The 22,563-nt window shown below is 37.5% G+C and overlaps 1 protein-coding gene across 8 annotated transcripts in view; it reads left to right on the top strand.

The window, feature by feature from the left end:
* Window positions 1-22,563, top strand: part of DMXL2 (Dmx like 2) — a gene marked incomplete at both ends in the record, with an annotated part of 156,026 nt that overhangs the window by 28,537 nt on the left and 104,926 nt on the right. For all 8 annotated transcript variants that reach the window (XM_080809428.1, XM_080809427.1, XM_080809424.1 and 5 more), the window contains 5 exons: window positions 4,648-4,773; window positions 6,086-6,157; window positions 8,722-8,800; window positions 9,628-9,763; window positions 10,419-10,485. In XM_080809428.1, the coding sequence (XP_080665554.1) occupies window positions 4,648-4,773; window positions 6,086-6,157; window positions 8,722-8,800; window positions 9,628-9,763; window positions 10,419-10,485 (480 nt within the window). The remainder of the gene's footprint in view (window positions 1-4,647; window positions 4,774-6,085; window positions 6,158-8,721; window positions 8,801-9,627; window positions 9,764-10,418; window positions 10,486-22,563) is intronic.

Raw genomic sequence — 22,563 nt, 5'->3', positions numbered from 1 at the left:
AGCCACTGTATAGTACATCTTTAGTTTTTGATGCAGTGTTCAGTGATTCACTAGTTGCATGTAACACCCAGTGTTCATCACAAAACGTGCCTTCCTTAGTGCCCATCACCCGGTGACCCCATCTCCCCCCCTCCCTCCCCTCTGAAACCTTCAGTTTGTTTCCCAGAGTCCATAGTCTCTCATGGTTCATCTCCCTCCCTAATTTCTCCCCCTTCAGTTTTCCATCCCTTCCCCTATGGTTCTCTGCGCTATTCCTTATAGTCTACATATGAGTGAAACCATGTAATTGTTTCTCTGCTTGATTTATTTGACTTAGCATAATCCCCTCCAGTTCCATCCATGTCGATGCAAATGGTAGGTATTCATTCTTTCTGATGGCTGAGTAATAGTCCATTGTATATATGAATCACATCTTTTTCTATCCATTCATCTGTTGAAGGGCCTCTCAGCTCCTTCTGCAGTTTGGCTATTGTGGACATTGCTGTTATGAACACTGGAGTGCATGTACCCCTTCTTTTCACTATACCTGTATTTTTGGAATAAATACCTAGTAGTGCAATTGCTGGGTCATAGGGTAGCTCTCTTTTTAATGTCTTGAGGAACCTCCATCCTGTTTTCCAGAGTGACTGTACCAGCTTGCATTCCCACCAACAGTGTAAGAGGGCTCCCCTTCTTCCACATCCTCGCCAACACTTGTTGTTTCCTGTCTTGTTAATTTTTGCCATTTTAACTGGTGTAAGGTGATATCTCATTGTGATTTTGATTTGTATCCTGCCACATTGTTGAAAGGACTGCCTTTGCAGTATCCCATAGGTTCTGGACCAATGTGTTTTCATTCTCATTAGTTTCCATGACTTGTTTAAGTTCTTCCTTAATTTCCTGGTTGACCTAGTCATTTTTTAGTAGGATGTTCTTTAACTTCCACATGTTTCAATTCCTTCGAAATTTTTTCTTGTGATTGAATTCCAGTTCCAAGGCACTGTGGTCTGATAACATGCTGGGAATAATCTCAGTCTTTTGGTATTGGTTGAGACCTGATTTGTGACCAAGTATGTTATCTATTCTGGAGGAAGTTCCATGTGTATTCAAGAAGAATGAGTGTTATGTTATTTTAGGGTGGAATGTTCTGTATGTATCTACAAAGTCCATCTGGTCCACTGTGTCATTCAAAGCTCTTATTTCTTTGTTAATCTCCTGCTTAGATAACCTCTCTGTTGCTGAGAGGTCTCCTACTATTAATGTATTATTACCAATATGATTCTTTATTTTGGTTAACAGTTGGCTTATATAGTTAGCTGCTCTCATGTTGGGGGCAGAGATAATTATAATTGTTAGATTTTTCTGTGGGATAGACCCTTTAAGTATGATAATAGTGTTTCCTTACATCTCTTACTACAGTCTTTGGTTTAAAAATCCAATTTGTCTGATATGAGAGTTACTACCCCAGCTTTCTTTGAGGTCCATTTGCATGATAAATGGTTCTCCATCTCCTTACTTTCAATCTAGAGGTGTCTTTAGGTTTAGAATGAGTCTCTTGTAGGCAGCATATGGATGGGTCCTGTCTTTTTTATCCAGTCTGAAACCCTGTGCCATTTAATTTTTCAGGCTGTTCACGTTGAGACTATTGAAAGATATGAATTTAGTGCCATCATATTGCCTGTGAAGTCCCTGTTTCGTAGATTATCTCTTACTTTCTGGTCTATATTACTCTTGGGGTCTTTTTTCTTTTATAGAGCCCCTCTCCCCCTTGGCTGCCTTGGTGGTCACATATCCTTTCACTTGCTGCCTGTCCTGGAAGCTCTTAGTCTTTCCATCCATTCTGAATGACAGCCTTGCTCAATAAAGTATTCTTGGTTGCATGTTCATCTCATTTAGTATCCAGATTATGTCTTGCCAGGTCTCTGTGGACAGGTCTAATGTTATTCTGACATTCCTCCCTCCATAGGTAAAACATCTCTTCCCCCAGCTGCTCTCAGGATAGCTGCCTTGGCTCTAAGATTAGCAAGTTTTACTATTATATACTGGGGCATTGGTCTATTTTTATTGATCTTGGGAGGAGTTCTCTCTGCCTCTTGGACACGGGTCCTTCTTTTCTTCCCCAGAGTAGGTAAGTTCTCAGCTATGGTTTGCTCAAGTATACATCCTCGTCCTCTCTCTCTCTCCACCCCTTAAGGATCCCAATAATTCTGACTTTGGTAAGTTTCATGGTGTCATTGATCTCTCTACTTCTGATCTTATGAGTTTGTAGTTGTTTATCTCTATCATTCTTGACTTCCTTCCTTCCTATCACCTTATCTTCTAGATCACTAATTCGTTCTTCTTTCTTATTTACCCTGGCATTCAGAGTATCTAGTTTAGATGGCATCTCCTTCATAGCATTTTTTTTTTTTAAAGATTTTATTTATTTATTTGTCAGAGAGAGTGAGCACAGGCAGACAGAGAGGCAGGCAGAGGCAGAGGGAGAAGCAGGCTCCCTGCTGAGCAAGGAGCCCGATGTGGGACTCGATCCCAGGACGCTGGGATCATGACCTGAGCCGAAGGCAGCCGCCTAACCAACTGAGCCACCCAGGCGTCCCTCCTTCATAGCATTTTTAATGTAGGCGACAGTAGCTCTACATTCTGCCTTTAGAGATTCTATACTGTTGCTAATAGTTTTCTCAAGCCTATATAGCAACTTTATAAATGTTGCTCTGAAGTCTTTTTCTGACATCTTCCTTAGATCCATATCCATTAAGTCTGTGGCAGAGGCCATTGTCTCTGGTTCTTTCCTTGGTTTGGAGTTCCTCCTTCTAGTCATTCTCTTGAGGGATGTTTGAGGGAATGTACAGAGTCCAGAATATCAACCACGACTCAGGCAAGATGAACCTGAGGAAAATTTGGAGTGTCAGAAGCCACCACTCACCCCCGGTGGTTTTTCCTGCGTGTAGAAATCTAGATAGATATTCTTACATCTCATGCTGATTTCGTGGGTGTTCAGGATGGCTTGATAGATATCCAGCTCAATTCAGGGAACCAGCAGTGGCAACAAGGTTCCCTACTCCTCCACCATCTTGTCTCGCTCCTCAATTTTCCCTTTTAGTTTAGCTTTCTTGAATGCATGATATAGCAAATCTGCCTTGTCTGTAAGAATATAGTTATTTCCTCCCATAAGTGATTTTTTTTTCTGTATTTCCCTTGCTTGAAATTCTTTGTTTTTCTTTCGATGAACTTTCTTGTATTTATAAATACATGAGTTGAAGATGGTTGATAGCAGTTACAGCAGGATTTTGGCAATGTTGGAAGTTTTAGTAACCAGTAGAAGTAGTGTTTTTCTTCCTACCTGCTCTTTGTCCTCATTTCCCTCTTTCCTTAGCAGCTGTATGTGGATCTCTTTAGAGGTTATGTTTTCGCTTGTCAGCCCTGGCTTTTGGAGGTCTATTTTTGTAGGACAGGACTGTATTGCTTAAAGTTGTGGAGGTGGTGGAATAAATTATTTTTAAATTATTTTTTTGGTATATATACATACATGTATATATATGTAGCTTTAAAAAAAAAAGAGTTTATTTATTTATTTTACAGAGGGAGAGATCACAAGTAGGTGGAGAGGCAGGCAAAGAGAGAGGTGGGGAAGCAGGCTCCCTGCTGAACAGAGAGCCGGATGTAGTGCTCGATCCCAGGACCCTGAGATCATGACTAGGCCAAAGGCAGAGGCTTGACCCACTGAACCACCCAAGCACCCCATGTAGCTTTTAATGGGGCTTTTTCATTTGAGAATTGGATTGTTAGGTTGTTTGGAATATTTAGTCATAAGTTGAGTTCCAGAGAAAAAGAAAAAGTGTCCTCACTCTCTGCCCCTTATGTCTTAATAAAATTCACAATGTTGCGAAACAGGAATAGCATACATCAAGAAGTGTGGCAATAGGAAGAAACATTTGGTTTTACTGTGAACAAGGAAATTTTCCAGGAACTTAATTTTGTGTTCCATTTTGCAGACTGTGTAGTTATATTTGTTAACTTTCTATACAAATCAGTTCATCTTAAAATTAAATTTATTTTAATTAATTTTTGTGTGTGTGAAGCCACTTTGGGTTGGTTTCCTTTCCATCACCTCTTAATAGGTTGAGACAGTTGGTGAGTTTAAGTTTAATCTTTGCTTTAGTGCATGTAATTCTGCTTTGGGGGTTCATGTCTATTTCACTAGCTCTTTAAGCTACGTGGATTTGTGTTGGAAAACACATTTGATTTCTTTCTTGATCTTTCTCAAGCCTGGTTTGAACTTTGGAAATACAACTGCAGCCTTCACTGCTTTATTACCCTCAGATGGAGGTTTTATTCTTTAGGGTTTACTAAGATGAGCTTTGGAGGGAACCTCAGAACAGACAGATTTATGACTTGCAGGGACAGAGGGTGCAGTGTTTAAGAACTAGAAGAATCTTTTCTTTCTTAGTACTGGTTGTTGAAAGATAACACATGGGGTGTCATAATCTTATTTTTTTTAATGTGAATTTTATTTTTCATGTAACTTTTAATGTCTTACTTAGAAATGGATATCTTAATATTTTTACATTAGCTATTTTTGTAAAATGTGTCAAAGTATTGTGGCAACAAAATGTAAGGTATAATTCACAAGTTTTATATCTCACTTACTGTAAAACTTTTCTCTTTTAGGCATATGGATCAGGCTGTGATATTGTTATTTTGGCAAGTGACTTTGAGTGTGTGCAGATCATTCCTGGTGCTAAGCATGGAAACATCCAAGTCAGCTGTGTGGAGTGTTCTAACCAACATGGAAGAGTAAGGGATCTAATTACCTTATTAAATGTCATCTTTTAATGTATTCTTATCTTTTTATATTAGGGTTACCTATAATTTGTTATTAATATACCTTAGATGGGTATTGGAAGGTGTGGATAAAGTGATAAGATGTCTACAAATTGTAAGGTGCCATTAAGCTGATAATGTGATTAATTACCTGTGTATATACTCTTGAAAGATTTGTAGACCTCACAGCCCAGTGCACATTGATATTCTGCCAGTTGATAATTCTAGCAACTATTAAGCCAATAATAGGGAAGTCAGCCTTTATCTTCTCTGTGTAGCATTCCTTATCTCACCCAAATTATAACATCAAAATTTTTTTAAAAATTAAAAATAATTTTTTAAAAAGATTTTATTTATTTATTTGACAGAGATCACAAGTAGGCAGAGAGGCAGGCAGAGAGAGACGGGGGAAGCAGGCTCCTGGCTGAGCAGAGAGCCCGATGTGGGGCTCGATCCCAGGACCCTGAGATCATGACCTGAGCTGAAGGCAGAGGTTTAACCCACTGAACCACCCAGGTGCCCCTAACAATACATTTTTATCAAGAAATTTAGCAACTTGTGTCTAATATAATATTTAGCATATAACAGCTGCTTTTTAAAACTTCTGTTAATTTAATGAATGTTTATTTGTTGAGTGAAGACTCTTAAGGTTCTTTCATTCATACTTTTAGACAGAAGGTCTATTTTGAAATAGTTCACATTTCATCATATGTACATCTCGTCTTCCCCCAAATATACAGCAAATGTAATATATATCAAATTGTGGTTATACATAAAGTAAATATAGCATACTTGTGGTATACTCTAGCAGTTCAGTAAAGCCAGTGTTGCACAGAAGAGTTAAAAGTCTGTATAATATAAAAATGAACTTTTCTTGTAATAATTGTAATAATTTAAATACTTTTAGTGTTCTAGAAATTTTTTTTTAAAGATTTTATTTTTTTATTTATTTGACAGCGATCACAAGTAGGCAGAGAGGCAGGCAGAGAGAGAGGGGGGAAGCAGGCTCCCTGCTGAGCAGAGAGCCCGATGAGGGGCTGGATCCCAGAACCCTGGAACCATGACCTGAGTTGAAGGCAGACACTTAAATGACTGAGCCACCCAGGCGTACCCAGAGAAGAGATTCATAAGTCCAGTACTTTTTTAGTTTTATGTGTGGAATGGAATAAATCATAAATATTGTCTTGGGATTGTATTATATGTAATTAGTTTATACATTATTGTGAAAGGATGTTGTCTTTATTTTCTTTTCCTAAATGTTAATGATTTGTTCATTTCTTTTTAGATTGCAGCTTCATATGGTAATGCTGTTTGTATTTTTGAGCCGTTGGGTATAAATTCTCATAAGAGAAATTGTGTAAGTATTAAATAGTAGTAGAAATTTTTTGGAGTTAAGTTTAGAGTCCAGTTGATAGCAGTGAAGAGCTCCTTAGGAGCCAGTGCTGAAGGTAGTCTGGAATATCCATGGGAAGATGGTCTGGTGCTTTATGGGAAGATCTTTTACATCTACCAGGAATATACTTAAACATTTAGGCAACCTAGTTTTCTACAGTATTGCTAATTGAGATTTACCTTGCTAGTTGGGATCAACCTTAGTTGAACTACTATCATTTCTTGTCTATATTACTAGAGTAGTCTCTGATATGTTTTATTTCCCCCTTCCCCTTCTCTATTCTCAACAGCAGGTCATGATACAGTTCTCTGCTTTAAATTCCATATTTCTCATAGACTCAAAGCCAAAAAACCTTTAAATAGACTGTAGTCTTCCTTCCCTCTAGTACCCCCTTACCACCTCTCAGAGCTCAACTCCTATTATTTTTGTCCTCTCTGATGTCACTCCAGCCACAGTGGCATTTTTACTGCTCTTTGAACAGTGATTTCCCATCTTAGGGTCTTTGCACTGTTTTTTCTCTTATCTAGAGTGTTTCTTTCTCTAGACAGCTTTAGAGCCAGCTCCTGCAGATCCTATAAATCTTTGCTCAATAATACCCTCTCATTGGGGGTCCACCCATTTTAAAAAGTGCCATTTGCTTCTGCCACCTTTATTTTAATCCCCATCCTCCTATTTTAAATTTTTTTCCATACCGCTTATCTTGTTATATTTGTTATTTATTGTTGAGAGTGTAAGCTCCATGGGAGGGTATGTATGGGGCTTTGTTTCTTTTGGTCACTGATGAATCTGAAGTACTTAGAACAGGATCTGGAACGTAACAGATGCTTCTAAATTTTTATTTAATGAAGGAGTTAGGAACTTAGGTAGAGTCACCTATCAGCTAAGTGATCTAGCATATCACACTGAGAACTATTCAGATTCATTCTGGGTGCTATATTTTATTTTACTTAAAATTCAGAAAACCTTATATGGTTAGAATCATCAATCCTTTTAAAAATCACATGCATTAAGACTCTGTTATACTCACAAATAGTCGAAAATGCCAGTGTGAAATCTGAATGCCAGGAGTATATATTTACCAGTAATTTTTAAAAAGTGTGTTCTTAAATGCATTAAAAAAGTAGATTTGATATTTTTTTAAAATTATGCATTTGATTATTTCATATTTCAAAAAAAGTACAAATTAAAATATGATAGTATGAGTAAGTGGATATCAGATTTGAGAGTGATTAAGAGTCACCTAGGGTACATATTAAAATTCAGATTCCAGACCTCACCCTCAAAATTTCTGCTCTGGAGTTGGCCCACATATTGCACTGTGAGAAATACTAAAGGAAAGAATATTAAGGATGTTTGTAGTTTTAAGGACTGATTTGATTATTACTCTAAAATAGATCTGTTGAGCAGTATTTAAAGCAGTATTTGACTTTTGTTTGATCAACAGTGGAAGGGTTAAAAAAGCATTATATTAAAAAATATAAAATTATTTTTGGATAATGAAATTCAGGTTTTGTAGTTATTTTAAAATTCTGCATCTTGATAGTCAAATTACCTTGAATGAAGTATTTGTGAAGTATTCAGAAAATATAAAGAGAGGGAGTTGCTGTGTGTTAAACTATTATTACTTGTCAAGCAGTTGATCTATAACTTGCCTAAGGTGACATGGCTTTACATTGCACTATATTTCACAAAAGGACATTTTATATTTATGTGCTACAAAGAAATACCTAAACTTTTTTTCACTCTATTTCATTGCAAAGGTCTTTGACTCTTACACTTTAAATCTTCTTTCTACCTTTTAGTATGAAAATGGTAAGAAAAAGGATGGAAGTTATTCAAATGAATACAACATATGTCATATAGGTTTAGGGACTGTATATATTGTATGGTTCAAATTTGCTGACTTTGGGAGATATTTCCAGTTTATTTTAGACATTGAGTCCATAGAATTATGATAATTTGCATTGCTTTCTAATGTGCATTTAGTTTGTTTTCACAAACATTTATTGAGTGTCTGCATATGTTCCAGCCATTACAGCGCTCAGGACACAAAGCTTATTATGGGTAATTACTGCCCCGAAGAGTTGGAGTTTAATAGGAGAGTCAGACATATGAATGGGTAAAACTCTAGTGTTACCACTGTTAGAATGGTAGCGTGTAGAGTGGTCTCAGTGCTGCTGGGATATCAGAAGAGGCCCCCCTGCAGAGGAGATGATTTGGCTGGGTCTTGATGGCAGCATAGCAATTTGCAGGTGAAGAGGAGAGAAACAGCATATCCCAAGTGTGCGAATGTGTTTATAGACGTGGAAGGAAGCCTGAGAGAATATGCTTTGTTTGGGCGTGGCAAGTAGCTTGATATGGTAGGATAGATAATAAGTGGAACTATCCGAAGTTATTTTAGAAACAATATTTTGAAAATAAATATTTACATTTTTGCTTTAGATCATAAGGTCTTAAGAAAATGGTAAAATGGTAGTATTGTGGATATTACTTTAAAAAGTTATGTTTTTCTTTTTTCTTTGTTTCAGCAATTGAAGTGTCAGTGGCTTAAAACTGGGCAGTTTTTTTTGAGCTCTGTGACGTACAATTTAGCATGGGACCCTCAAGGTATTTTGTGATTATATTTAGGAACTATGAAGAGTAAATATTGGTTTTAAATGTATGATTAAATGTGATATGATCTCTCATTAATAAGAAAGTGATCAGTAGTGTATTTTCTTTTTGCTGGTGGATGAGTATGTATTTTATTTCTTGGTATGTACTGCTTTGTACAGTGCTTAATTTACTGTTATTTCTGTGCTTTCCCCCCTGCCTTTGAATGCCTTATTCCAAGAAACAGTGATGATTTGTTTCCTTAGTTAACATGTGCTGTCCTTTACTGTTACTGCATTTAGTAAGAAATAAAACTAGAAATAGGGCTAAAAAAACCCCTATCTCATTTTATTATTTGTGTTTTAGGAAATTATTGTCTTTAAATTTGAAAGATTAGACACTTCTAATGATAATAGCTGTTGCTCCTTTTTACATTCATGATTAATAAAGGTAATTTTTATATTACATATAGAAAAACAAGTCGCATTAATCTTAAGTTTTAAATCCTGAGAACATTCTGTGTTTATATATCAGAAGTTTTTGGGGTTGTTTCTTTATTGTACTTTTTTTTTTTTTTTTTTAAGATTTACCTGATATACAATAGCCCTTTAGCTCTTTGCCAGTAAGCTTTTCTTTTTTGTTCTCAAGTCTCTGCTGAGAACTGCTCTCTCTCTGGTAGTGGATTCTGGGATTTGAAATGGATATGCCCCAAGTATTTTTCATAGGTAGTATTGCTTATTATTTTTCACAGAAAAGTTCATAGACCTAAATACAAGCCCACATATGCATTTCTTTCTCCAGATAATCCTTGCTTATTCATCAGGACTTTCTTTAAATTTCAGATAACAGATTGTTGACCGCAACTGATTCTATTCAGTTGTGGGCTCCTCCAGGAGATGACATTCTGGAAGAGGAGGAAGAAATCGATAATAAAATTCCTCCAGTTTTAAATGATTGGAAGTGCATCTGGCAGTGCAAGTTCGTATCCATGTTGTTCTGTTCATTAATTTTAAAAAGCTTCCTAAAATATATTCCCTTTCACAGTGATCTCTATTTTTTGATAGTACCATTACATTTAGAAGCCTAGAAAGTGGACTTTTTCTAACCAAAATCCATTATACTGTTATCCTTCAGTCTGTGTTGTAGTTGATTGTTTAAAAAAAGCAAAAACATTTTCATAGTTATAACCTCAGAATTTGGGTAGATAAAATTGACATATGGGAATTACTCATTAATGGATGAGATATGGATGGGGATGTGGAAGGGGAAGATGTGATGAAAATTACCAGCCACACTTAAGTGGAAGAATGGCTGTGCAGTTGACATTATGGATTATGTGAAGGGGACCAATCAGCCAGGGAGGATGGTGAGCTCAGTTTTTAACATGTTACATTGAAGATGTGGGTGGGACATATAGGGAAACATATCTTTTTTGCATGTTGATTGCATTCTTCTTTGGCTCTCCAAAGTGAAATTCAGATTAGTTTTATTAATTAATTTGTATTTTGGGGGAGGTGAAATTTTTTGTTTTTAGAAAACTCTCTTGTTAGGAAAATCTTATTTTGATCATTTATATATACAGTGTTTCAGACTTTCAAAATTTTGACTCTTTAACTTTTTTTTTTTTTTTTAGAACCTCAGTATCTGTACATTTGATGGAATGGTCCCCTGATGGTGAATATTTTGCTACTGCTGGAAAGGTAAAGAACCAAAGAAAACATAAAACAATTAAAAACGTTCCTTTTTCGTTCTCATTTTCAGTTTTCTCTTCTGTAAAATTGGGATAATCCTACTTTGCAAAGCTGGCCTGAGGAATAGTGATAGTATTTGTGAAAGGTCTGGTATGTTGCCCATAGGTAGGAGGCACTTGGGGAAATAAAGAACTGCTGCTGCTGTTGTTATTATTATTATTTGACCATTCTTTAAACTTTATATTTTATAAAATTAGTTTTTATGTTTAAAGAATAGTAAATGTAAGTAATTTAAAAAGCAAAATAGTACTACTAGACTCACAATGCAAAGAAGCACTCCTTTCACTCCGTTCTTAATTCCTGTGTCCTAGAGGCAGTTACTCATCAAACTGTATTTTGGTATTTCCTTTCAAGTTCCTAAAATAACTTGCTTATGATCCCATTTCTTTCTTTCTTTTTTTTTATGATCCCATTTCTTAACTTTTTTTCCTTTCAGTTTTATGTATCCTCTCTTGCCTCTGTACTATGGAAGCTGAGACTTGAGTCCTCTAGCTGCTGTCCCCGTCTCCACTTGTGCCACATACACATGTTCACTTTCCTTCCTCCCATCTTCCTACTGTAGGATGGCTATAATACTTGGGTAAATGTTCACATTATTAAGATTGTGTAGAAACTCTTTGTAGAATAATTACTTTGGAGTTACCAGTTACTTTTTTTTTATTCTTTGCTTCATTTTCTATATACCTAATTCATCTGCAGACCTCTGGCCATCTTTGGATCTCCTCTGGGTAATGTAATCCCACCTAGGAGGTGTCCTGAAAATGTGTGTTCTCTTTGCCCCACTCTGGCTTAGTTGCTCTCCAAACCTAAAATAGCAGAGCTATCATTTTTGAATTTTCTTTTACCAACCTCAGGAGATTCTCTTTGCCCTGTTTCTTAGCATCATTTATCTTCTTTCTTTGCTCTGATGGAGATACCCTGTTAAGTCGGTTCCTGAGAAGGGTGAATGGGCAAAAAAAATTTTAAGGCATTGCAAAGCCTAAACAATTATTCTTCGTTTGTGCTTGATTTGGCTGGGCATAGAATTGGGTTGAAAATTTTCTCTGAGAATTTTTTACATCCTAGCTCTGTGGCCCTCTAGCTATCAGTATTGCTACTTGAGAAGTACAGTGCTGTTAGGACTGCACTCCCCCCATCTCCAGCTTGTAGAGGTTTAAAAAATCTTCCCCTTTTCCCTGGTGTTCTGAAATTTCAAGATGATGTTGTGGTATGGTCAGTCATGTATAAATACCTCAGTGTATACCTCTAAGGGAAAGACTTTTGTGTTCAGACAGTTTTGTGGGCTTGTTTAATCTGAAAACTCATGTCCTTCATTCAGGAGATTATTTTGTATTACTTTTTTGGTGTTATTTCCTTCCCTTCATGTTCTCTTTTTTCTCTTTCTGGATTTTCCCTTACTCAGATGTGGATTGTTTTTTACTGATCCTCTAATTTATCTTTTCTCTCCTCTTCCAATCTTTCATTTCCTCACCTTTTTGTTTAAATTCTGGGGGATTTTTCAAGTTTAACTTTTTTTTTTATTATGCTCAGTTAGCCAACATATAGTACATCATTAGTTTTTGATGTAGTGTTCAACAATTTGCTAGTTGTATATAATAATACCCATTGTTCATCACCACAGGTGCCCTCCTTAATACCCATCGCCCAGCTTTAGCTTTGAAATAATTTTTTCCTGCTATCACATTTTTAATTTTCAAGAATTTTTTCTTATTCTATGAATCTTCATTTTAAAAAAAAATTTTATTTTTTTAAAAGGTTTTATTTATTTATTTGGCAGAGAGAGAGACAGAGATCACAAGTAGGCAGAGAGGCGATCAGAGAGAGAGGGGGAAGAAGGCTCCCTGCTGAACAGAGAGCCAGATGTGGGGCTTGATCCCAGGACCCTGAGATCGTGACCTGAGCCGAAGGCAGAGGCTTAACCACTGAGCCACACAGGCGCCCCAATATGAGTCTTCATTTTAAGTTATAAAATATTTCATCAGTCTAAAGGAATATATTTGAAATACATAGAATACCTCTCTATCTATATATAGAATATATATTTCATATACTGTATATAGTATAATAATACACATTTACCTACTCCCTGATTTGGGACAAAGAACATAAACTGATGGGTTCCTTATCTTTCTGCTTGCATCTTCTTTTTTCTCTCCCACCCAGACAACCAGAATCCTGCATTTTATGTCTTATTTCTTTCTTTTTTGGTTCACATGTATACATTCCCAAAAAATACAATGTTTAATTTTTCAAGGTTTTGAACTTATAAAATTATACCATAAAGTTATTGAAATACAACTTCAAGGTATTAAAAAATAAATTTGTGATAATTGCTATTATGTACTTCTTGGTTAATGCTTCAGTAATAAAATTACATTTAAAAATCACAACGTAAAATTTTAATTATACTTAATTGTATATGGAATTAAAACTTTTATATTATACTACTAGGCAAGAAGAGGTTTTCTAAGAACACCAGCATTCACCCTTTTTGAGTTAATCTCTAGTTGTAGACCACTCAACTGTTTTGTGGCTGAGTAATCAGTTGGCCCAGAGGTGGTTGCTCAACAGGTGACAGTACAGACAGGAAGAATGCACAACAATATAGACAGACTGCAGCCATGTGCAGTTCAGTAGTGAACAAATAACTAACAATTTCAAAGTAGCAAGGAGTGTCAGAAACATTTTGAGACATTCACAGCAGCTGTCATGGAATACTAAAACATTTGTGATTTCTGTGAGGGATAGAGACTAGGTGCCACTAACACTACTTTGGTTTGTTGCTCATATTCATAACTGAAATTTAGCATTTCCTTCAGTTAGCAGTTATGAAAATAGAGAAATAATTGTTTTTCACCACTCAGGTTCATGGTAACCCTGGGTCTTAGTTGGGCTTTCTCAGGAAGCAGATCCCAAGACAAGGGTTCCGGTATAAGTAAATAATAGGAGGAATGATCACCAAGAAATGTCCTGGATTTGAGGCAGAGAAGTGAGGGTGCTTGAGAAAGGGTACATTATCATGCAAGTGATTAACAAGCTTGGATCTGAGTACCTCTGGGAGCCAGTGTTCCTCACAACATCATGCTCCTCACACATGTCCCTCAGACACATCGGTTATTGGTTGGGGGCTAGTTAGGGCAGGGCATTAATTCTCAGCAGTCAAAAGCAACTCCTGGAAAACCTCAGGCAAAGATAGATAGATGCTATCGGTTAGAACCGGCACACTAAAATGCTAAGACATGAGAGGAAACAGGGTATATATCAAAAGTATCTTATAAATCTTGCATTCTATCCATCGGCCCCTTGACTTAGGGGGCCTCGGGTAAAGAACCCAAGACCTAAAATCTGGACACCTCTGGTTTTTTTTTTTTTGTTTTTTGTTTTGGTCTTCCACATTTATTCATGTGGAATAATTTTTGGATATGGTTTGAGGGAGAGGTCCTTTGATTTTTTTATTCTATATGGATATCCAGTTGTCCAACACAATTTATTGAAGTGTCTTCTTTCTTCATTGCTGTGTACTACCACTTTTGTCATAGAACCCAATGTCCATATTTGTGTGGGTCTGTTTCTGGGTTATTTTCCTCTCACTGGCCTTTTCTTACACCAGCCACCAGTCTTAATTGCTATAGCTTTTAAATTGCCTTGGTATTTGGTAGAGCAAGTCCCTCCCATCTTTAAGATTATCTTATCTATGCTTGGCCTTTTGTGTTTTCAAACTAGTGTTTCGGTAAGTACCCAGTAGTGGAATTACTGGATCATATGGTATTTCTGTTTTTAATATTTTGAGGCACTTCACACTGTTTTCGTGGCTATGTCTGTTTTCATTCCACCACCAGTGCACGAGGGTTCCTTTTTCTCCACATCCTTGCCAAGGCCCTTTGTATTTTCATGTAAATTTTAGGATGAGCCTGATAAGTTTTATTTATTTATTTATTTAAAAGTTTTATTTATTTATTTTTGAGAGAGAGCACACACAAGCAGTGGGGAGGGGCAGAGACGGAAATAGAAGCAGACTCCCTGCTGGGTAGGGAGCTCAGTGAATGCGGGGCTCAATCCCAGGACCCTGAGATCATGACCTGAGTCAAAGCAGGTGCTTTACAGACTGAGCCACCAGGCACCCCAAGCCTGATAAGTTTTAAAAAAAACTAACAAAAATCTCTTGTGACTGTATTGACTCAATAGGTCAGTTTGGGGAGAATTGGCATCTTTACAATTGAGTTCCCATCATGAATGCAATTTAGCCCTTCATTTATTTTGAAACTTCTTATTTTTCTCAGTATTTTACAGTATTTTTTGTAGAGGCCCTAAGCATTTATTAGATTCATTCCTAGGTATTTGATGTTTTTAGTGTTATAAATGGCATCATTATGTAAATTTCATTTCGTAATTTTTAGTGGTAGTTAGAAAAGCAATTAATTTTTGTATATTGGGTTTAAACCTAGCAGTCTTAATACAGTCACTGATTCTAATAAACCCTCTGTAGATTCCTTTGGTTTTCTATGTGCATTTATCTGTGAATAATGAGAGTTTTATTTCATCTTTTCTAACTCTCAATTGTTGTATATCTTTTCCTTTCCTTTTTAAATTACAGTATCTAGGACCTCTAGTATAATGTTGAATAAAAGTAGTGAGAGTAGTTGTCTTTTTCTTGTTCCCAATTTCAAAAGGATACCTTTCACTCTTTACCTCTAATTATGATGTTACTGCAGTTGTTTACTGTAGTTGTTCTTTCTCAAAAGACATTTCCTTATTTATAGTTGTTAGAGGGTTTTTTTTTGTTTTTTGTTTTTTTTTTAAATCACAAATGATGTTGAATTTTAGGAAGTATTTTCCCTGAATCTAATGAGGTTATCATTTTTACTCTTTCAATAAGATGGACTTATTTTCAAGTATTAAATAAACCTTGTGTTTCTGGAATAACTCCAGCTTGATTGTAATGTATTACCCTTGCTGGATCTGGTTTGCTAATATTTTGTTTAGGATTTGTGAGATCTCTTAGTGTGAGTTTTGGCAAATAATTTTTCCTTTTTTTGTAATGTCTTTGACAGATTTTGATATCAGTATCATGCTGGCCTCATAAAATGGATTGGAAAGTTCCCTTTTATCTACTGTTATGAAAGAGTTTATGCAAGATTTATTTTTTTTAAAGTGTAGGATATTTAATTTTTTAATAAACTTATGTTAGAATAGTTTTATATATACAGAAAGATTGTGAAGATAGTAGAGTTTCCATATACCCCACACCCAATTTCCTCTATTTTTAAAATATGTTAGTATACATTCATTACAAATAATAAACCAATCTCAAAGATTGATGTATTTTTATTCTCAAATATTTGCTGCTGAAGCCATCTGGATCATGAGTTTTCTTTGTAGATTTAGGCTTTTAAATAGTTACAGGGCTATTTATATTTTATATTTCTTTTTTATTTCAGTTTTGGTAAGCTATCTAGAATTTGCCAGTTTTATCTAAATTTTCAAATTTACTGGCATAAAATTGTGCAGAACATTTTGTCTTTCTAATATCTGTAAAACATGTGATTTCGTTTTTATTTTTGGTATTTGTGCCTTCTTTTTCTTGATTCATCTCACAAAGGGTTTATCAGTTTTGTAAGTCTTTTTGAAGAACTATTGGTTTTGTAGACGTATGTATTATATGTTTGTTTTTCTGTTTTGTGTTCAGTTGCTCTTCTGTTTTTTTTTTTCAGACTTTTTTAGATGGATGTTTAGCCTTTTTTATTTGTAGCATATACACTTAACACTGTAAATTTCCCTCTAAGCTTCGCTTTATCTCTCAAGGTTTTTTTTAACTCCATGTTTTGGTATGTATTATTTTCATAATTATTCTAAGCATACATTTTTCTAGTTTTTGTTGTGATTCCTTCTTTGATCCATGAGTTTTCAAGAGAATGGATTAGACTTGAGTTCAGTTATGTTGGAGGTGAGGGTAGATGGTTTAGGAGTACTTTGTTGGTGGTGACAACTTTTATTCTTATTTATTTATTTTTTAAAAAGATTTTATTTATTTATTTGACAGACAGAGATCACAAGCAGGCAAAGAGGCAGGTGGAGAGAGAGGAAGGAAAGCAGGCTCCCTGCTGAGCAGAGAGCCTGATCCAGGGCTCAATCCCAGGACCTTGGGATCATGACCTGAGCCGAAGGCAGAGGCTTCAACCCACTGAGCCACCCAGGCGCCCCGACAACTTTTATTTTTCATTATTAAGTAAAACTTGCAAATAATTTATAGTTAAGATGATTACTACTACTGTTATGACAGCAGCTACTAATGATTGAGTGTTATGTACCAGATCCTGTGCATGCACAAAGCCTGTAGGACAGGCAGTATTCTCTTTGATCTACAGAAGAGGACATGCAGCTTGAGGACTTCTGGAGAAGTTAGAACTAGTCAAAAGGCAGATCTGGGGTTTTAGCCCGGCTGTATTGGGTGGCAAAACACCATACCAACTCACTCTGTATTTCATAGAGAAAATGTTTATTACAAGTGTGTTTGTGAGGATTCTCTGAGGCTGTGGTTGAGAGTGGCGCCTCTTAGCTTCTGCCAGGTACCTGGGGGGGGGGGGGGCAAAGCCAACTCAAACTAAATTCTCAACTTGGAAGTTGCTGTGCCATGCAGGTAGTGTGAGTTTGGGTCTCATGGGGCCTGCCTTGTGGTTGTAAATGCCCAGTGAAACCTCCTTCCTCCACTCAGACCCTTCCTTACCATATCCCTTTTCAGAGGTTTTCTTCCTCCCTCAATTTCACCCTTTCACTTAGGGATATTCCTTGGTGGCTTTCTTGCGGTTATGTGGGTGCCTCTGATGTGACTTCTCACCTTCCATGGCCTCGTGCATTGTCTCTGTGTAGCTGTTTAAGACCGCAGCTCTGTGCCATGGGGTATTGGCAGATTCCCTTGTGACAGTCCAGTTGGCTGCTTCAGCATTTGTTTACTATGGGTTCTTGCCTGAGAAAATAGATGCAGTTGGAAGAGAACTTTGGTAAGCTTCTACCACCTACCTATATGTGTTCACTTCCTGATATCTGGGTCTGTATGTCCTACCTTCCTTTGTGTTGCCATGGGTGAACTGTCTGTGTTTTTATTTTATTTTTTTTTATTTTTATTTTTTGAGAGAGCAAACGAGCAAGCATGGGAGCAGGGGGCGGGGTGGAGGGCAGAGGGAGAGGGAGAGAGAAAACCTTGACACAGGGCTCAATCTCACAACCCTAAGATCATGAACTGAACTGAAACCAAGAGTCAGACAGTCAACCGACTGAGCCAACCAGGCACCCCACTGTCTGTGCTTTTGTACAAGGCCATTTCTTTCACTTGTTTGCCAGCTCCCATTTGTTCTTGCTTACTCAGAGACATCACTATTGCAGTTGTCTCCTCTCTTCTCCATGAATTTTCCCTTCTCCACTGGGTAATCACACCTGGTGTACACTATGGACTGAACATAGCCCTCCAACCCTCATTTATATGTTGAAGCCCTAACCCCGGATGTGATGGTATTTGGGTATGGAGCTTTGGGAAGGTACTTGAGGTTAGATCAGGTGTCATGAGCATGGCCCTCGTAGGAATAGTGAGTACTTTTACAAGGAGAAACACTGGAGAGCTTGCTCTCTTTCTGCGACATGAAGACACGGCAAGAAGGTAGTCAGTCATCTGCAAGCCAGCAACAGAGCTCTCAGCAATCTAGCCGCACTGGCAACTTCATCTCAGCCTCCAGGCCTCAGAACTGTGAGAAAACACATTTGTTTAAGCCACCCAGACTATAGTATTTTGTGATGGCAGCCCAAGCTCATTAATGCAGCAAACATGCTATAATCTTGTCCATTCCCATTCTGAAACAAACAGCCACAATAAGAAAATCCTCTTTTGACCTCCTCTCAGGTCACATTTCCTTGTCCTCCTTATGGCACCTTCAAAGAGTTGCATATAGTTGCTGTCTCCCGGTTTTTCTTCTCATCTTCTGTTTTGCATACTCACTACCGCTCTTCTGAAAGTGTCATTAGCAAGTTCCTGTTACCGAATCCTGTGGTTAGTTCTTACTAACCTAATGGCATGAGTTAACACAGTTGGTTACTTCCTCCCCCTTGAACACTTTCTTTAGTTTACTTCCAGGACACAGGTCACTCTTGATTTGCTTTTTAACTCTCTGGCTGCCCCTCATTAGTTTGCTGATTGCACCCTTACTCCCCTACTTCTAAATGTTGGAGTTCCCTAGGGCTTATTTCTTAGACGTCTCCTCTGACCATACTCACTTCTTTGGCTATGTCATTTATCTCATGGCTTCATCTTTTGCCTGTACCTCTCCTCTGAGCTCCAGGATGATTGTGTGTGTGTGTACACACACACACATACACACACACACACACACACATATGTACCTAAAACTAATATGTGTCTTCAAGTAAACATGTCTAAAACAGAACTCCTGATCTCTGCCCCCTACCCCCACCCCCCCCAATGGCTCTACCTTCAAAATACATCCACAGTCTGCTCACTTCTGTACCCCTCCATTGTTACAATCTATTTGAAGCCTCCATCAGTTATTACTTCTTTATTGTATTAAATTCTTTATTGTTTCTCCCAACTTATGCTATGTTCCTGTACAGTATATTTTCAAACCAGTGGCTAGAGTGTTCTTTTCAAAATGTACGTCAGATAATGCCATTTGTCTGTTCAAAACTGTCAGAAGTTTTCCCATTTCAATCATTAAAACTCAAGTCTTTATGATGGTTTTCTGGGCCTGCCTCATGCTTGCTACATTTCCCATCGCTTCTTTGACCTTATCTCCTGTTACTCTCCTCCTTGGGAATCTGACTTTAGCCACATACCCATTGTGATTTTTTCTAAAAGTGGCTTTTGCATTTGTTTTCCCTCTACCCAGAAACCTGTCCCCCCAGAGACCTGAATGGCTTTTCCCTTTGATGTCTTCAGTGTCACCTTCTCAGTGAGGCTCTTTTTTTTTTTTTTTTTAAAGATTTTTTATTTATTATTTATTTGACAGAGAGATCACCAGTAGGCAGAGAGGCAGGCAGAGAGAGAGGGAAGCAGGCTCCCTGCGAGCAGAGAGCCTGACTCGGGGCTCAATCCCAGGACCCTGAGATCACAACCCGAGCCAAAGGCAGAGGCCCAACCCACTGAGCCACCCAGGTGCCCCTCACTGAGGCTCTTCTCAAAAACGTTTTTAAAAATTGCATCCCACCTCCCACTATACTTTTTACTTCCTTTTCCTGTCTTAATTTTGCTCCTAACACTTATCACTAGGAGTCTGTACTATTTTTCTGTTACTGCATAACAAATGACCGCAGCCAGCGGCTTAAAACCACACATTTACTATCTCGGCTTGTGTGGGTTAGGTGTCTGGATGTGGCTTGGATAGGTGCTCAGGTTGGGATTCTAAGTAAGGGCTGTGGTAAAGGCACCAGCTGGACTGAATTCTCATCCAGAGACTTGACTAGGGCAGAATCCTTTTCCAAGCTCACTCAGGATATTGGCAGAGTTCATTTCTTGGCAGCTATATGACTGAGGGCTTGACCTTTTCCTGATTCTTGGTTGGAGGCCTCCTTCAGGACCTAAAGGCTGCCAGTAGTTCCTTGCCATTTGGGCTTTTTCTCCCTCTCCCTTTGCCCTACTTTCTCTTTCTCCCATCTTCTTCTCTTTTCTCCTCTTCTTTCCCCTCACGGATAACAGAGCTATCTAAATGATTTGGCAGGGTAGTTAGTAAGGAACCAAAGGATAATTGAGAGAAATAAATAATGATAAATAAATTGAAAGAAAAAGATTTTAAAAACAAATGCCGAAAAACTTGATAAGCCAATTAAATCACCTACAAGTTAATAAAACCCTAATATTTAATATTTCTGGGTAGAATGTAGAGATGCAAGAATTTTCCATAATGTCTGAAAAGCATGGTTAATAAAAGGAAAACTTGGGGCGCCTGAGTGGCTCAGTGGGTTAAGCCTCTGCCTTCAGCTTGGGTCATGATCTCAGGGTCCTGGGATTGAGCCCCACATCGGGCTCTCTGCTCAGCGGGGAGCCTGCTTTCCCCTCTCTCTCTGCCTGCCTCTCTGCCTACTTGTGATCTCTCCGTCGAATAAATAAATAAAATTTAAAAAAAAAATAAAATAAAAGGAAAACTTATCAGAATCACAGGAAGAAAAGTTTAAAAAAGAGTATTATTCTCACCTTTGGTCTCTAAAACTAGACAGTCACTTTTAAAGCTTTGATCTTTAAAAACTAGCATCCCACTACTCCTAAAACTTAACCATGAAAAAACCTGCCATACCTATGGATTTGTTCTTTTTGTTACTCACATTTCTTAGGGTTACCATATACTCACAGATGATTAGTAAGGTTGGTCATTGCTTTGATTTAATGAATCTCTCATAGGCGAGGCTGTGATAGTTTACTGTAGGACCCGTTCAGTGTGATCAGAGAGCTACTCTGGTTCATACTGGAATGCAGCTGTGTAATAGTCCCAGTTGGTCATTGCCCTGACATCAGCTTGGGCTCTGTTGTGCAGGCTATGCTGCATTCAAAGCATGTTTTCCACTGCCCTCTTTCAAATAAAACTAATGGCACTATTGTATACAGTCAGGTCTTCCTTAAAACATGTATTTTGACATATATATTGCCCGATGTACCTTTTATCATAGAAAATTTATCAAAGAAAATGCACTTCAGAACTCCAGTAATTCATAAAAGCATACAAGAATCTTCTCATAGTTGTATTCACATCATGATAGACTCTCATATTTATGTATATTTTATATATGCATACACATATAAAATTTGTCTTTCTCTATTTCATAGTGCATTTTTAAAGAAAGAGTAATTTGAAATTTTACTTGAAATTAACAACCTTCATGTATTGAGCAAATATTTTTTTGAACACCGCACGCCCTGAGCTGTTCTCTGTGTTGGCAGTCTTGTGATGAAGAGGATAGACAAGGCTGCTGTGTGCATGCAACTTGATCTATAATGAGGAAAGACAAAAAAATCATGTATGAATAAATACTATTCAGAAAATTAAAACAGGATGATATAGTAGTGTGACTTTGTGTCTATTAGAGTGGATGATCTTTAGAGAATACTTTTCTGGGGAAGTAGCTTTGAGAACTGAATAATTGGAAGGGGTCAACTGTATGAAGTTCAGAAGAAAAGGTATTTTTGGCCAATGGGACACCAAGTGTAGATGCTCTGGGATAGGAATTAGCAAGTCTTGTTAAAATACAGCAGAATGCTGGAGTGTAGTGGCTAGATCAAAGTATGCATTTTGGTTAAGAAATCAAATAGAGTAAGATGAGTTCCCTGGAGAGGTCAGAGTTAAGGATTCCAAGTTTGAATTCATTAGGCAAAAGATGGTGTTTAAAGTTAAGGGGCTGGGTGAAATTAACAAGGGAGAAAATGTATGCTGGAGAAGGGAATGGGTTTTAGGATGAAATTCCAGAATTCTCGAACATTAAGAAGTGGAGGAAAAAATGGGGAGAAGCCACTGAGAAGCAGTGGCCACTAAGATAGATGGAAAACAGGAGAATATGACACAAGAGAAATCAGAAGGGAAAAAAAATTCAAGAAGGAGGCAACAGTTAATTACGTCAAATGACCTATAACATGGGGAAGACACTTTAGGTATGTATAGAAAGGATGGTCCTACCTGTATGTGCATAGATTAAAATACAAACTTAAACACTTTTAGAATTGTAGGATTCTACCATCTTCAAGATCATAGAACGAAGCTGAGATCTTAGGGGTAAAGTCCATTTCTCTGCTCCTTCGCTGCCTCTAAGCCAAGTTAGCATCTTCTTGCCTCTGGAACCTGAGAGGAGTCTGAAACCATCCTCTAATCCTGTGTTTTCACAGGGGCCAGGGCCCCCAAATGTATTACTTTCATAATGCTTTCATGACTCCTGTTGCTCCTAGGTAAAGATCACAATCCTTAGTGTGGTAAGACTGTAGGATATGGCACTGGGTAGCCCCAGCTTGTTCCCACCTGTCATGCTGATGGCTTTTTAGAGCCT

Source organism: Martes martes, assembly GCF_963455335.1.
Source record: "Martes martes genome assembly, chromosome: 7".
Classification (NCBI taxonomy): domain Eukaryota; kingdom Metazoa; phylum Chordata; class Mammalia; order Carnivora; family Mustelidae; genus Martes; species Martes martes.
Note: the sequence above shows the minus strand (reverse complement) of the source record. Positions and strands in the feature narration are given on the sequence as shown.